Raw genomic sequence first — 13,031 nt, 5'->3', positions numbered from 1 at the left:
GGTTTTCTAGTTGTTTAAAGTGGGAGGGTAAATCTGATCTGCTTTGTTAGTGCAGGGACAGTGGGGTTTTTTTCCTTCATTGCTGTATCCCTAGTTGATAGCATTAAACATTGAAAAAAAAGCTAGTCAAAGGTTATTGCTGAGCCATTAAAGTCGCTGGGATTCTTGGCCTCCAGAGGAGAGGAATTCAACCTGGGGCCAGTGACAGAGCTTGATCACTCAGAGCTTTTCTGTATTAAAGTTTTATTAAAGTGTAAAAGAGATAGAAAAAGCTTCTGACATACACATCAGAAGGGGGCAGAAAGAGTGGCGCCCACCCCCACCCCGCTAGTCTTTAGCAGTAAGTTATATACCTGTTAGCAGGCAGCTAATTAGAGGAAGGAGATGTCTCAGAACTCAGAGAGTGGCACCAGGCCCCTCACCCACAACATGTATTTTGAGATAACATTGGCACAAGGTAAGTCATCCTGGGCCATAACACGATTGCCATGAATCTTGAAGAAAGGCAGGTTTCCAAGCAAATTTGTAGTCTCATTAACATAGCTTAAGAGAACATTGCCAGAGTAAAACATACTGGTTTGTCAAGTCCGTTCTGAGTCTTAGCTGGAACCGACTTGAAGAAAGACAGAGTCTAAGGTAAATACACTGTGCATTAACATAACTTAAGAAAAACATTTCTGTGAGAAAAACACATTGGTTAGCTCAAGGGCTGAGAAAAGTTAAGTTCAGGTGGAACCAGGTGTCATCATGGCAACACAATTTTAAAGGAAACCTCCTTTTAATTTTGTATAGAGAAGGAAAAAATATCTGACAATTTTGGTCTGTTTCCTCCGGACATAGAAAGAGGAAAAACTTGTGATGATTGCAGCCTGTTGCCTCCATTTGGAGATCCCTAGCCGTCCTGCCCGGAGAAGGCAATAGTACCCCACTGCAGTACTCTCACCTGGAAAATTCCATGGACGGAGCAGCCTGGTGGGCTGCAGTCCATGGGGTCGCTAAGAGTTGGACACGACTGAGCGACTTCACTTTCACTTTTCACTTTCATGCATTGGAGAAGGAAATGGCAACCCACTCCAGTGTTCTTGCCTGGAGAATCCCAGGGACGGCGGAGCCTGGTGGGCTGCCGTCTATGGGGTCGCACAGAGTCGGACACGACTGAAGCGACTTAGCAGCAGCAGCAGCAGCCTTCCTGCCTGTTACCCTCTCACTAGCGTCCCTCTTTTCTGAATGGAAAAGAGTTTTTTCTTTTCTTTTCTTGTCCTCCTGTGGGATCTTAGTTCCCTGACCAGAGAGAAACCCATGCCCCCTGCGATGGAAGCTCAGACATAACCACTGAACTGCCAGGGAAGTCCCTGAGTGGATTAGAATTCAAAATAGCAACAGTGGGAGGCACATGATCATGTAGGCCATTTTCTGAGAGTAAATGAGTTCTTTTTCTTTGTTATAATTTTGTATCAAATTTATGAAAAGTAAACATTTTGTTTTATTCCAGTCGAAGTTTAAAAGATAACAGTGATGCATTTTGGTCTTGATGGCAGTGCTGTTTTCTAGAAGGTCTTCGTTACTCTTCTGTGCACAAGCATTATGCATATTACAAAATTCAGACAAGCTTTCCTTTGTGTTTTCAAAATCAGTTTTATAGGTATCCTTTAGTCACTGCAGAGCAGAAAAAAATTTCTAGTAACATTTTGTTTCAGTGATTTAAAAGAGAAGCATGATGTCAGTGTTTCTTCTTTAAGAAAATTAATTTCATATGCATAAAAGTGATCTTTGAATTAAGGTTCTTTGGGTAGTTTTTGTTGTTTTTTTCAGATATTTAAAACTTGTTTTGCATGTTTTCTAACACACATGCACTTTTTCTCCCGAGATTGAAGAATGAAAAGGCGTTGCGTCTCAGCCTTATTGGTAAGTTGATTTACTTGTTTGAAGTTCCTCCCTTACTTATTTTCTCTTGACTCTCATAGTGAAATACTGTTTTTATCTCTACCAGATAAAAGTGATTTTGTCAGATTAAGTGAATTTTTTCTACCAGACTTGATTAAAATAAAGTCAGTCATTAAACTGTTAGAACAGTGTTAATATCTAGCTCAGTTTTTTAGAAATTGTTTAGTATCTACCTTTATCCATCCCTCTCTCTCTCCAGTTTAATTCTAGCTTCCTAACCATTAGAATTATGAAGGGTTTTGGAAACAGGAATTCATGTTTAATGATGTGAATATATCCTCAGTCTATATCTCAGTGTCACGGTCCTTTTATGTGTGTGTGTGGGTGTGTGATCAGATTTATTATTGGTAAGGTTATCTGATAAGTCTGAGATGTCAAAAGAGTAGCTACTAGGCTTTATAACTAAAATGAAAGATATTCAAACCATTCACTCTACTGCCTTATCAGACAGCAGAATCGTATTTGTAAATGGTTTATCAGTAATCCTGGGTAGGGCCATTTCTTGATTTGTAATACTGAGAAATCTTATTGCTGGTCAGATCGACTCATAAGCACGAAGTCTGCTAGGTCTTTGATAGTACATGTCAGTTATTCTGCATAGTATATGGCAGATCTTGTATGCTTAGTGTATTTACTGACTTTGAGGCCCTGAACAGGTTACTTAACCTTTCTCTTCTAAATGGAGGTAATAATAATAATCCTCATAGGATTGTAAAAGTCAAGACCTGTGCCTGGACATAGTGCCTGCTGCTCTTTACCGGAGGGAGAGCGGGCTGGAAGTTAGGTTACTGTGAATTGCTGTGTGGTTTTGTGTGTGTGGGGGGTGGGGGGCGGCGCGTGTAGGCCGAGTGTGTGAGTGGACGCGTGAATGTGTGAGTGGATGAGTTAATGTGTGAGTGCGTGTGCCTGCCCATGCGCCTCCTCCCCCGGCCTACACGTTGATCTTATTTGATCGGGTTGTGACTCCAGCCCCGCCGGGCCGACCCGAAATGAAAAGCTTCCCTCCTGCGAAGCCCTTCCTCGGGGCGCTGTGCAGCGAGGCCCCTTGGGCGGTGGCAACGCCGTGGCCCCGGAGGTTCCGGAGCCGGTCCTATGGTGCCCGGCGCTCAGAAGTGATGAATTGATCAGATAGACGAGGCCGGTCTTGTCCCGCGCCATTGATTATCGAGGCGATTCTGATCTGAAAAGAAAAAAAAAAAAAAGAGAAAAGTTCAGCACATACCATGGTCTTCATTAATCTAATCAAACTCTCCTTTTGTTATTTCAGACAAGTTCTATCCTTTGCTTTATAAATACTTGGAACTTCATGTTCTTTTAGCGTATTCTTTCTTTTAAAAAATGTTTTGTATCCTTACTGGATAAGAAATACATACAGAAAAGCATCCTTCCTACCTTTGTCTCTTCCCCAAATTAAAATGTGACAGTTCAGTTTCTGACAGGCTGGTTTAGTTAGCTTTGAGCCCACACAAAACTTTATATTTAACTTTGAAATAAATGTTGATACTGTTTTAAACACATTGATGTTGAAAATTATAATGAATACCTCTGCTTAAATGATGACTTATGGTGTTAAACTGTTTTGGTACTTGTTGTTATAGGTGAAAAACTGCAGTGGTTTCAAAATCACCTTGATCCCAAAAAAGTAGGATATTCAAAAAGAGATGCTTGTGAATTAATTGAAAGGTAAACACTGGGCACGTTAATGAGCAAAGGGTCAGTAAGAAGAATTCCCCAACTTGGTTCTGCAAGATGCAGAGTTCTGTTCTGGATTTATAGACAAGCAGATAGACTTTGTTATAAAGACTTTGGATTTGTATACTAGCTTAGTTGTTTTAGTAGGCTCATCACCTTTCTGAGCCTCAGAATGGTAGGTAACCCAATTTCTTGACTTCCTCGAGAAATGACATCAGAACTCACATCTGAAGATGGAGGTGAGGTAGTTTGAAGAGTGTCTAGGCAGAGAGAACAAGATCTGAAAGAACTGGGGATGGGAGCAGCATATTTAGTGATCTGCCAGGCATTTACTATCACTGAGATAATAGGTTCCGGGAAGGAACTGTGACAGTTTGAATAAACAGCCAACCCATAAAGATCTCAGATATCATTGTAAGAGTTTGAACTTCACCCAAGGACAGTGGGAGTCATAGGAGACTTTGAATAGCAAGTAGCTGCGATGCTCACATTTAAACTTTTGAGAGTGAGGAAAGTGGATGAGGGGGCAGACTATTAAGAGGCTGATGAAGCCGTCCAGGCAAGAGGTGGTGGTGGGAGCAGTGTGGTAAAGAGAAATGGAAATGTCAAGAGAGTTTAAGCGGGGGTAAAAGTCTCAATCTTCAGTGAAGACTTAAATGTGGCATAAAGGGGAGAGAGAGGTGTCAGGGTGATCCAGTCTTCATCTGCGTGAATGAGGGCGGGGGCCAGGGCAGAGGTGGAGCAGGTTTGGAGGGGACCAGGGGCAGGGCGGAGGGCGTGTTAAGATGTCACCTGTTAAGCCAGATGGAGGCATCCAGGAGGTAGTGGAGTGTGAGGACCTGGAGTTTAATAGACACTGTAATGCAGGCTTTGATTTGTTCACAGAAGTTTTGAAAGTGGTTGCGTTATCAAGAGAAAGTCTGAGGTCTGAGAACTTGAAGGAGTCTAGAGGAAAATGAAAATTTGAGAAGGACAGGCAGTGGCTGGGGATTATGTTTTAAATGAAGTAATGTACGCCAAACAGACATTGTAAGTCAGACCCTCTTGTTTTTCAGGTATTTGAATCGATTCAGCAGCGAGCTGGAGCAGATTGAGTTGCGGAACAGCTTCAAGGACAGGCAGGGCCGGAGGCACTGCTCTCGGGAGGCGGCCATCAGGCAGACCCTGGAGCGGGAGCAGCGGCAGTACCAGGCCCACGGCCTCGGTGCGTCCGTGCTGCTTCCTGCCGTCTTGTCACTGTCACTTGTCCTGTTTATCTAGTTTACTTCGGTTTTCCTTTTCTTTCTTTTTGAATATTTGGAATTTTTTAATTCTTTCTTTTTTTCTCCTACATTCCCCAAACTGTCAATTTTGACAGTGATATTTTTCTACTATGATAGTAATGTTTTCCTCTCCCTTCAGGCATGTGCTTAACCTGCTCTGGTCTAGGGTTATTACTTGCCTGTCTCCAGTCACATTAAAGAGCTATACTTGTTGCAGCCATTCTTGAGAAATTATAGAAATCAAATTTTCTTTCTTAGCAGTGTAGCATTTCTTACAGTTCCTGAAGACAAGTGTGTTGTTCGTTTAGCAGCACTGTCTGAAGAAAAGTGCGTAGGAGGAGAGGAGAGGGCACTTGTAAGGGCTTGCAAAGCCCACCAGCAGAGAACAAGCCAAAGGCTGCTCATGGCCTGCAAGTAATGTTTGATTGGCGTATGCATTGTCAGTATAGAAAGATCTGCTGATTTCACATGAAAAGTGTAGATTTCTGGATGCCCGTTAAACATACGGTCTGACAGCATTGTCTGCTAGAGCAGAACAGCAGCCATCACTTTTAAGACTTAGCATTCCCTGGTCCCGGACGTTCCCTGCCTGATCCCTGTAGGCACTCCTGTGTGGATTGGCTTGGAGAGCACAGTAAATGAAATGTTTAATAGGAAAATAAGGTTTTTTAGCTTTAGTAATAACAGTAGGAGCCTGAAGGCGTTATCCTGCCGACTCCTGCTGTGTAGGTCCCAGCCCTGGCAATAGCAACACTTGATCCCGGAAAACCTGGGGCGCCCCGCAGGCATTCTCCCCTGAGGCCAAGCCTCCCTGGTGGTTTCTTACTATGACTGCAGGGTGCACTTAAGCAACACCCAGCAGGGAGCTTTGAAAAACACAAAATTTAGTGCTTGCAGGTCCTGGAGGTACCCTGAGGGGCACACGGTGAGGGCTCCAGTAGAGAAAGAGGGGGCAAGCAGGGGCCGGGAGTCCTGCCATTGTAAGGGTCACAGGTGGAATGCCCAGGGTTTCAGGGGCTCCCTCTTTATGAAGATGCCAGAAAGGAGAATGGGTTCCCTCCAGTGATCAGTTAACCTGGGGTGTTCTGATTGGGTGGGGCAGTTGTTTTCTGCAGCTGCGTCAGAAGCTGGCAGTAGGTTCATTGAGTTGGATGTCTTCGCAGTCAGAAGGTTAACTTCAGGCACTTATCACCTTCAGTAACACTAGGAACCCTGAGTAGATGGCAGTTCCTCTTCAGCATTCCTAAGAAATGAGTTTTTTTTACTGGAAAAAAAAAAAAAGAAAAAAAAAAACAAAAACAGAATAGGTTTAATACAGGTTAGATCTGTACTGAGACCGTTGCAGCTTACTGTGTAACAGGACAAGTTACTTCTTACCCACTCCCCAGCCTTGTTACCTTCCATTTAAAAATAGAGATGAATCGTACACCTCCCCTTCCCAGGTCGTTTAAAAGTTAAATGAGATTGCATGTGACATGTAGGGATTGAGGGAAAGCTTCAACCACTCCTGTGTCCTTTCACTTAAATTTGTCTGTGCTTATAGTCTCCATTTCTTCATCTTCCATTTTCTTTGGAAGCCCTTAAATTAGGCTCTTGTAGCCACCACTCAAAGTCCTCGTCGCTGATGAACTGTTTAAGTTGCTAAGACAGAGGTAGTGTACTGGGTACCGACTCTCATAGTCAACTTCTGTGCAGCCTTTGCTACAGATGATCCCTTCGTTTTTTGTCACACTTTTTATTTGGGGTAGTAGCCGCTGTCCTTTCCCGGTTTTCCTCCTAGTTCACTGGCCATAATGTCAGTTTCCTAAGTTAACTCCTTTTCATAACCTCACAAACTAAATAATTGGCCCAGATGTCTGTCCTTGGGCCTCTTGTCTTTCCAGTTTATACCAGGTCCTGCATTTATCTCATTTAATCCTGTGCTTTTAAATACCATCTAAATGTCATGACTTCCAAATTTATGTTGTCAATCCTAACTTGTCCCTAGAACTCCAGACTCAAACTTGAGTTTCTTAAAATCTCTGCCTGAATGTCTTCTAGACAGCTCCAGTTTGGCATGTCCCAAAGCAAAGCCCAGCTTTTCTCCTAAAACTGGCTCCTTCTGTACAATCTGTGTTTCAGTCAGTGACATCACCACTTGCCCGTCATCCGGCAGACATTTCAGACCCCACCTCCAGCTCATCAGCCAGGTACACCTGGAGTCTGATGACTTGCGCGGCCGCTCTGCTCTCCATGGCTCGAGCCGCCTGAATCTCAGCTCCGCCCTTGTGATGGCCTCTCAGGTAGCTCTGCTCAGTCTCGACCTGAAGCCACCAGGCTGAGTAGCAGTAATTGACAGCACATCCCAGGTCAGGCATCTACTGGTGGTGAAGCCAGTGCCAGATCTCACACTTTGTGTTCTGGTTAGGCCTCAGCCCAGGGAATGTGGTGACACAAGTCTACAGGCGTCTAGAAACATGGGCAAATGGTCAGAGATGCTGTCCGTAACATTCAGTGAAGACTACGTACCAACATCTCTCCGTCTTGCCCCTGTTTGGTATAGCCATTCCTCACTCACATTCTTATTTTCTGAAGCTGTTGTAAAGGTCAAACATTTTTGTTGTAGATTCATTTCATTTTATAGATTCTATTTTAGAATGCATTATTTAATAGTGTTGTTTTTTTTTAATCACCTTCTTATTAAACTAAGTCCTTTATACTTTTGAAACTTCTTTTCATTGTAGCTTTGTAATCATGCTTTGAAAGTTTGTTTTGCTTTGGGCATTCTTCTGTCTGTCAGTTATTTCTATTTCTTCCTGAGATAATAAAGGAAGAAACTATAAATACTGTAATAGAAGACTTTACCTAATAAATATATTTTCTTTTCCAGAGATTCCAGACATTTTAAATGCAGATAATCTGAAAACTTTTAGGTGAGTTTGTTGCATTTTTTTTCTTTATAGCTGCATGTAAAATACATGATAGATAAACTTTCTTCCCTTTTGAGTATTCAGGGGTTCTTTTTAACCTCTCTTTCATCAGATAAGTAAGAATTTTCCTAAGTTACATTTGTTAGAAATGCCTGAAATGATAGTGTCCTAGTGCTTTTGTTTTACAAAATACTTCAAAATTCTTCAATATAGTATTTAAAAGAACATGATGTCACTGTTCCTCTCTGTTATGTAAAACAAAACAAAAAAAAAACTGTCAGCAGCAGACTTGATGGCTCAGAGACCCATTCCCAGACTGTTTGCAGCACCTCCTTCTGGAGAAGTTGGTTGGTGGGAAGGGAATCATCAAGAACCAGGTGACCCAGTGATCTCTCTAATAGTACTCTGACCAGAAAGACCAGTGAGTAGGATTTCCAGTTTTTAGTTTTCAAACATAAATTATTTTTCTTTAGAAAATAATTTTTATTAATCACTTTGACCTTAGGTAGGTCATGTTGATCAGCCTGAAATTTTAACTGAAATTAGATAAATTAAGTCCATATTATTTAAAACCTTTGTTTATTTTATATTATTATACTTCTGAATTTATAGAAAATACTTAATATTCATAAAATCTCAGCTCATAAAAATTATCAGTCGTATTTAAGAAGTGGTTCATTTTTTAACTCATTTACATGTAGTTATAATGTAAGTACATGCAGCTTAAGATTTTTTCAGATGTTAATTTTTTTGCCTGTAATATTAAGTAGTCAGATATATAAGTATTCCCTTTATTCAGTAAAACGGTATAGATTCTGCCTCCTCCAAAGAAAGCCAAAAATGAGAAGAAATTAGCATAGACTGTTAGTATTTTTATCTAGGTAGAGTTTAGTTCTCAAAACAGTCTTCATTTTGCTCCCAAAGTAACTGAACATAGGATTGTCACAGAAATGCTGAGGTTGAGAAACTGGAAGTTTTCTGTTATAAGAATTGTTTGGTTGCTGAAACTTAATTGTGACTTACCATTGTGTGTGAAGAGAAAAACCTTTCTGACTCTGCATTTTGGAGATTTCCCAGTGTGGTATAGTTCCTGCTTTTGAGATTTCCTGATACTGTATGTCCCGATAGAGGGAAGTGTTCAGGTTAAGAATCATAAAAGAAAGGAACAGCCTCCTTGTAACTTCTACCTAATGTTTTCCTGCATTGTTTTGAAAATCTTGAATGTGTGAAATTCCCTGGGCAGTTAACTGCTATTATAGATTAATGGGGCTTCCCTGGTGGCTCAGATGGTAAAGAATCTGCTTGCAGTGCTGGAGACCTGGGTTCGATCCCTGGGTCAGGAAGATCCCCTGGAGAAGGGAATGGCAACCCACTCCAGTATTCTTGCCTAGGAGATCCCATGGACAGAGGAACTTAGCGGGCTACAGTCCATGGGGTCGCAGTGTCAGACGTGAGTGAGCAACTATAACATACTACAGATGAATGAGAAAGTACGCTAAGTGTGGAAAATGCAAACCTTAGTTTTGGGGACATTTTTTTTCCCCCATTTTTTGGGTGCATTTATATTGTTTCCGTCTAGCACATTTGAGTCTGCTGTAAATTTATAAACTTTTTTCTGCATAGTTTTGAATATTGACTTCATTCCCCACCTCACCAACTCTCTGCATTCTCTCTTTTGTCTAGGGAATGGGATTTTGATCTGAAGAAATTGCCAAACATTAAAATGAGAAAAGTCTGTGCTAGTGATGCGGTGCCCAAGAAGTGTAAGAAGAAAGCTGTGACCGCTGTAGACAGAGATTTAGGGGAATTGGAACTGAAAGATGAGTCAAGTGACACAGACGAGGAAATGACTGCGGTGGCCTAAGTGTCTTTGCTTGAGTTGAAAATAAATAATTTGAGAACTTCCAAGTTATACTTGAATTGATTATGGTAAATAATTGTCTCAACACACGAATTTGCTGTTTTACCTTACTCTTATATTTTCAGTTTCAAAAACAGTGTGGCAATTTTTACTTAAAAAGGAATGTTGCTTTTCATTTACATTAAGCATGTTTACTTAGAATCACCTATCATATTTTGGGTCATAGGCAGTAGCTATTTTGCTAGAAGGTTAATGTGGGTACTTCTTGAGTGAGCAATGATGACAGCAAAACTGCCTTTTAGCAGTGTTTTTCACTGTTCTTCCTCTTATACATCAAACCTATTTTCTTATAAAATAGGGAAAATGTGATACAGAATTTATATACACTTAAGGATTGTACATTGCTGTTATTTATTATCTTTGACCCAGAGTTAGGTAAGTGTTTAAAGAAGAATCACCAACATATTCTTCTGTGGATCTCCTGTTATTAACCTGTTATCTGGATAAAGGGGATAAATGATTTCAGGTTGGCTAGTTTTGTTTTTATATTATTTTTTACTTTCTCATTGTGAAAAGTATTAGATTTTATTTGTGGAAACAGAACTAAAGATTAGAGAACTATTTATTTCAATTGTCTTATTTCTTCTTCTGAGAGATAGGTTAAATTGACATGTAACTCAGTGTTTCCAACATCATGAAAAACATGAATGTGGTAGAATGTTCTTAACAGAACTTGTTAAATGCAAGTTTCTTCTGGTCTGTTTCCTAAAGAGTGCAGTGAAAGTGCATTTTCAAGGGAAAAAAAAATTCTGTATGAGGTAACCAGGTGTCAACTGTGTTGTTAACAGCTTTTTTACTTCAGAAGGTTAGAAATAAAACTTATTTCTATAATTTTACTTAAGGTTCTTATTATTTAATGTTTAGTGATTTAACTAATGCTGACTTGCTTTGGCTTTAGGTAATCCATGCAGAAGTATGGTTTTATGGTTATATAGTAAGTTCTTATCTCTTTGGTCATTGGAAAATTTCCTTCTTGGGGGAAGGGAATTCATTTTTTGTTTCAAAACGACTATAAAAACTGAGTCATAAATTACAGTAAAGAGAATAAAAACTGCTTTATCCATTCTGGTATTTAAAAAGCATTACTGTTAGATGAATAACTTGTGAAAATGGCAGAACATTCTCCTCCAAGATTTATTTCTAGTTTTCCCTGCACTATCAAAGCAGAAAATATAACAGGCTGTACTGCTTGGAACCAGAACAGGTGAGTGCTTGTTGAATGAATTTAGGACTGTAATTGTCACTCCTGGCTAGACCAGAGTAACCTAAGAGATCATTTGTCTTTAGAGTAATCCTCCTAAATGGTCCCCTTAACCATTGTCTATGGAACATGTTCTTTCTGCAGTGATGCTTGTCCCATCCCCTTTTCTGTCAGTATTAAACCTTTGAGAGATAGCTTCTCTAGTCCACAGCCATGGAACCAAGTAAAAGTAACACTTTGTTGGCAATTCTTTGTAAACTCGCGGTGGACAGATAATAAAATGGCAGATAGTAAATATTTTAGATATTGCAGGCCAAATGTAGTGTCTCTTGCGTATTCTTATATATGTATGTGTGTTTTACCACCCTTTAAAAATGTGAAACCCATCATGGCCATACCCAGATAGGCTACAGGCTAGGTTTGACCTGCTTGCCAGAGTTTGCCAATCCCTGGTCTAAATCAGCAAGCTGAAGTCCACGGAGTTGGGCTTAGGATACATTTCTAAACTCAGCCACTAACTGCTATCTGTAGCCGCTATTCCTAATACCTAGCCACTTCCTTGCCTTGCAGGCATTGGTCTCTCTCTGGGACTCTGTTCACCTTAAATAGCGTTTTCTGCTCTTGTAATCCTTATGCTTCAGGACAGAAGATTGAATAGGTGCCAAAGCATGTTTATTTGATAGGGTGTGATTTTATTCTTGACCCCTTTTTTAAAAGATCTTATTTTTTAAAAAATAATTTTAGGTTCACATTAAAATCAAGAGGAAAGTAAAGATATTTCCCTTATACTCCCTAGCCCCACATGTATAGCCTCCCGCTTACCAATATCCACCACCAGATGGTACACATGTTATAACTGATGAACCTACATTGACATCCAGCATGTTTGGAATGAAATTCACGTTCTGTACCACGGCCAGACTAAACATGGTCAGAGAAGCCTGAGGTGCTCTGATTGCTGACGTCCTCTCCACATGCCCTGGGCTGGCCTCGTTTCAGACACACTGTCTGCCTGTCCTGCCCCAGGGTGGTCAAGCCATGTCCCGGGTGGGGACAGCTTGGTGCTGGCCCCCTGATGAGCGTGTGTGTCCTCTGAGGCCAGGCTGGGCCGCGGCGTTCCTGAGCCTCAGAAGAGTGCCATGTGGTCTTCCTAGAGCAGGAAGACGTGGGGTGCTGTGCGGAGCTTCCACAGGGCACTGCACGTTTGCCTCCCTGTTTTCCGGGGGAACAAGTGGACAGCTTGTCACCGCCTGTGAGACCTCCTTCTCAGCCCGCTGTGGCTGCAGGCTGCGAAAGGGCCTAACTGCACTTCTCAGCAAGAGGGCGCCCCCGCCTCGTGCAGTGTTAGTGATCACGTGCGCCTTTCTTCCTGTGCCTCCCCTCTGGGGCAGGACTCCCGAGGAGCCAGCGCCTCTTCCTCTCTCCTTGCGAGCCTCGGTAAGGAGTGAACTGGCTTAAACTCCAGCGCAGACTGTCCCCCCGGGCTGGATCTTGCTGATGTGCCTTGTTCAAGACTGCTTCCTGCCCTGCCACTTCCCTTGGTCAAGGAGTCTACCCCACCCTTGGTGTCTCTGTCACAGCTCCCGGTTTTGGTCACTGGCTAAACACACAGTGACAATGATTTATGATCTCGGTTTGTTTGTTGTAATTTGGGAGGATAAGAAGACAGATGCACATGTTCCGTTTGGACAGAAGAATGATCGCATCCAATTAGACCCTGAATTCAGGCTTCAAAGCTGGGGCTTCAGTTGGGGTGTTTTCTTCACTGATCACCAACCCACTTAGGTTTGAATTAGATTCCCTCTTTTAGTTTTTATTACCTCTGGGTAGGAAAATACTGTTACATTCTTTTGTATATCCAAGCCTTATTCATCAGAGAATCTTTTTCTGGATTGCATTCTGATTTTTCTTAATTTTTTTTTTCTTTAAAACAGAGTTTGAAAGTCTGTGTAGATTATTTTCATTGATTTTCCCTCGTTAACGCACCTATTTAATCCTTCCTAAAATGCCATGTGTTAATCAACCTATGTTGACCTTAAAATATGTTCAGACCCTGCTTAAAAACCCAGACCATTGCAGAATCTTAAGAACTCAAGGCTGTT

At 41.4% G+C, this 13,031-nt stretch overlaps 1 protein-coding gene and 1 non-coding gene across 2 annotated transcripts in view; both read left to right on the top strand.

Moving 5' to 3' along the window:
- Positions 1-10,564, top strand: part of TMA16 (translation machinery associated 16 homolog) — a 39,660-nt gene extending 29,096 nt beyond the window's left edge. Inside the window, exons 3-7 of the mRNA XM_043870938.1 lie at positions 1,868-1,905; positions 3,543-3,627; positions 4,692-4,840; positions 7,768-7,810; positions 9,491-10,564. Coding sequence (XP_043726873.1) covers positions 1,868-1,905; positions 3,543-3,627; positions 4,692-4,840; positions 7,768-7,810; positions 9,491-9,671 — 496 coding nt within the window. The 3' untranslated portion in view covers positions 9,672-10,564. The remainder of the gene's footprint in view (positions 1-1,867; positions 1,906-3,542; positions 3,628-4,691; positions 4,841-7,767; positions 7,811-9,490) is intronic.
- LOC122673657 lies at positions 2,697-3,128 on the top strand. Its single transcript, XR_006334779.1, has one exon.
- Positions 10,565-13,031: the final 2,467 nt, after the last annotated feature.

This window comes from Cervus elaphus, chromosome 17 (assembly GCF_910594005.1).
Source record: "Cervus elaphus chromosome 17, mCerEla1.1, whole genome shotgun sequence".
Classification (NCBI taxonomy): Eukaryota; Metazoa; Chordata; class Mammalia; order Artiodactyla; family Cervidae; genus Cervus; species Cervus elaphus.
Note: the sequence above shows the minus strand (reverse complement) of the source record. Positions and strands in the feature narration are given on the sequence as shown.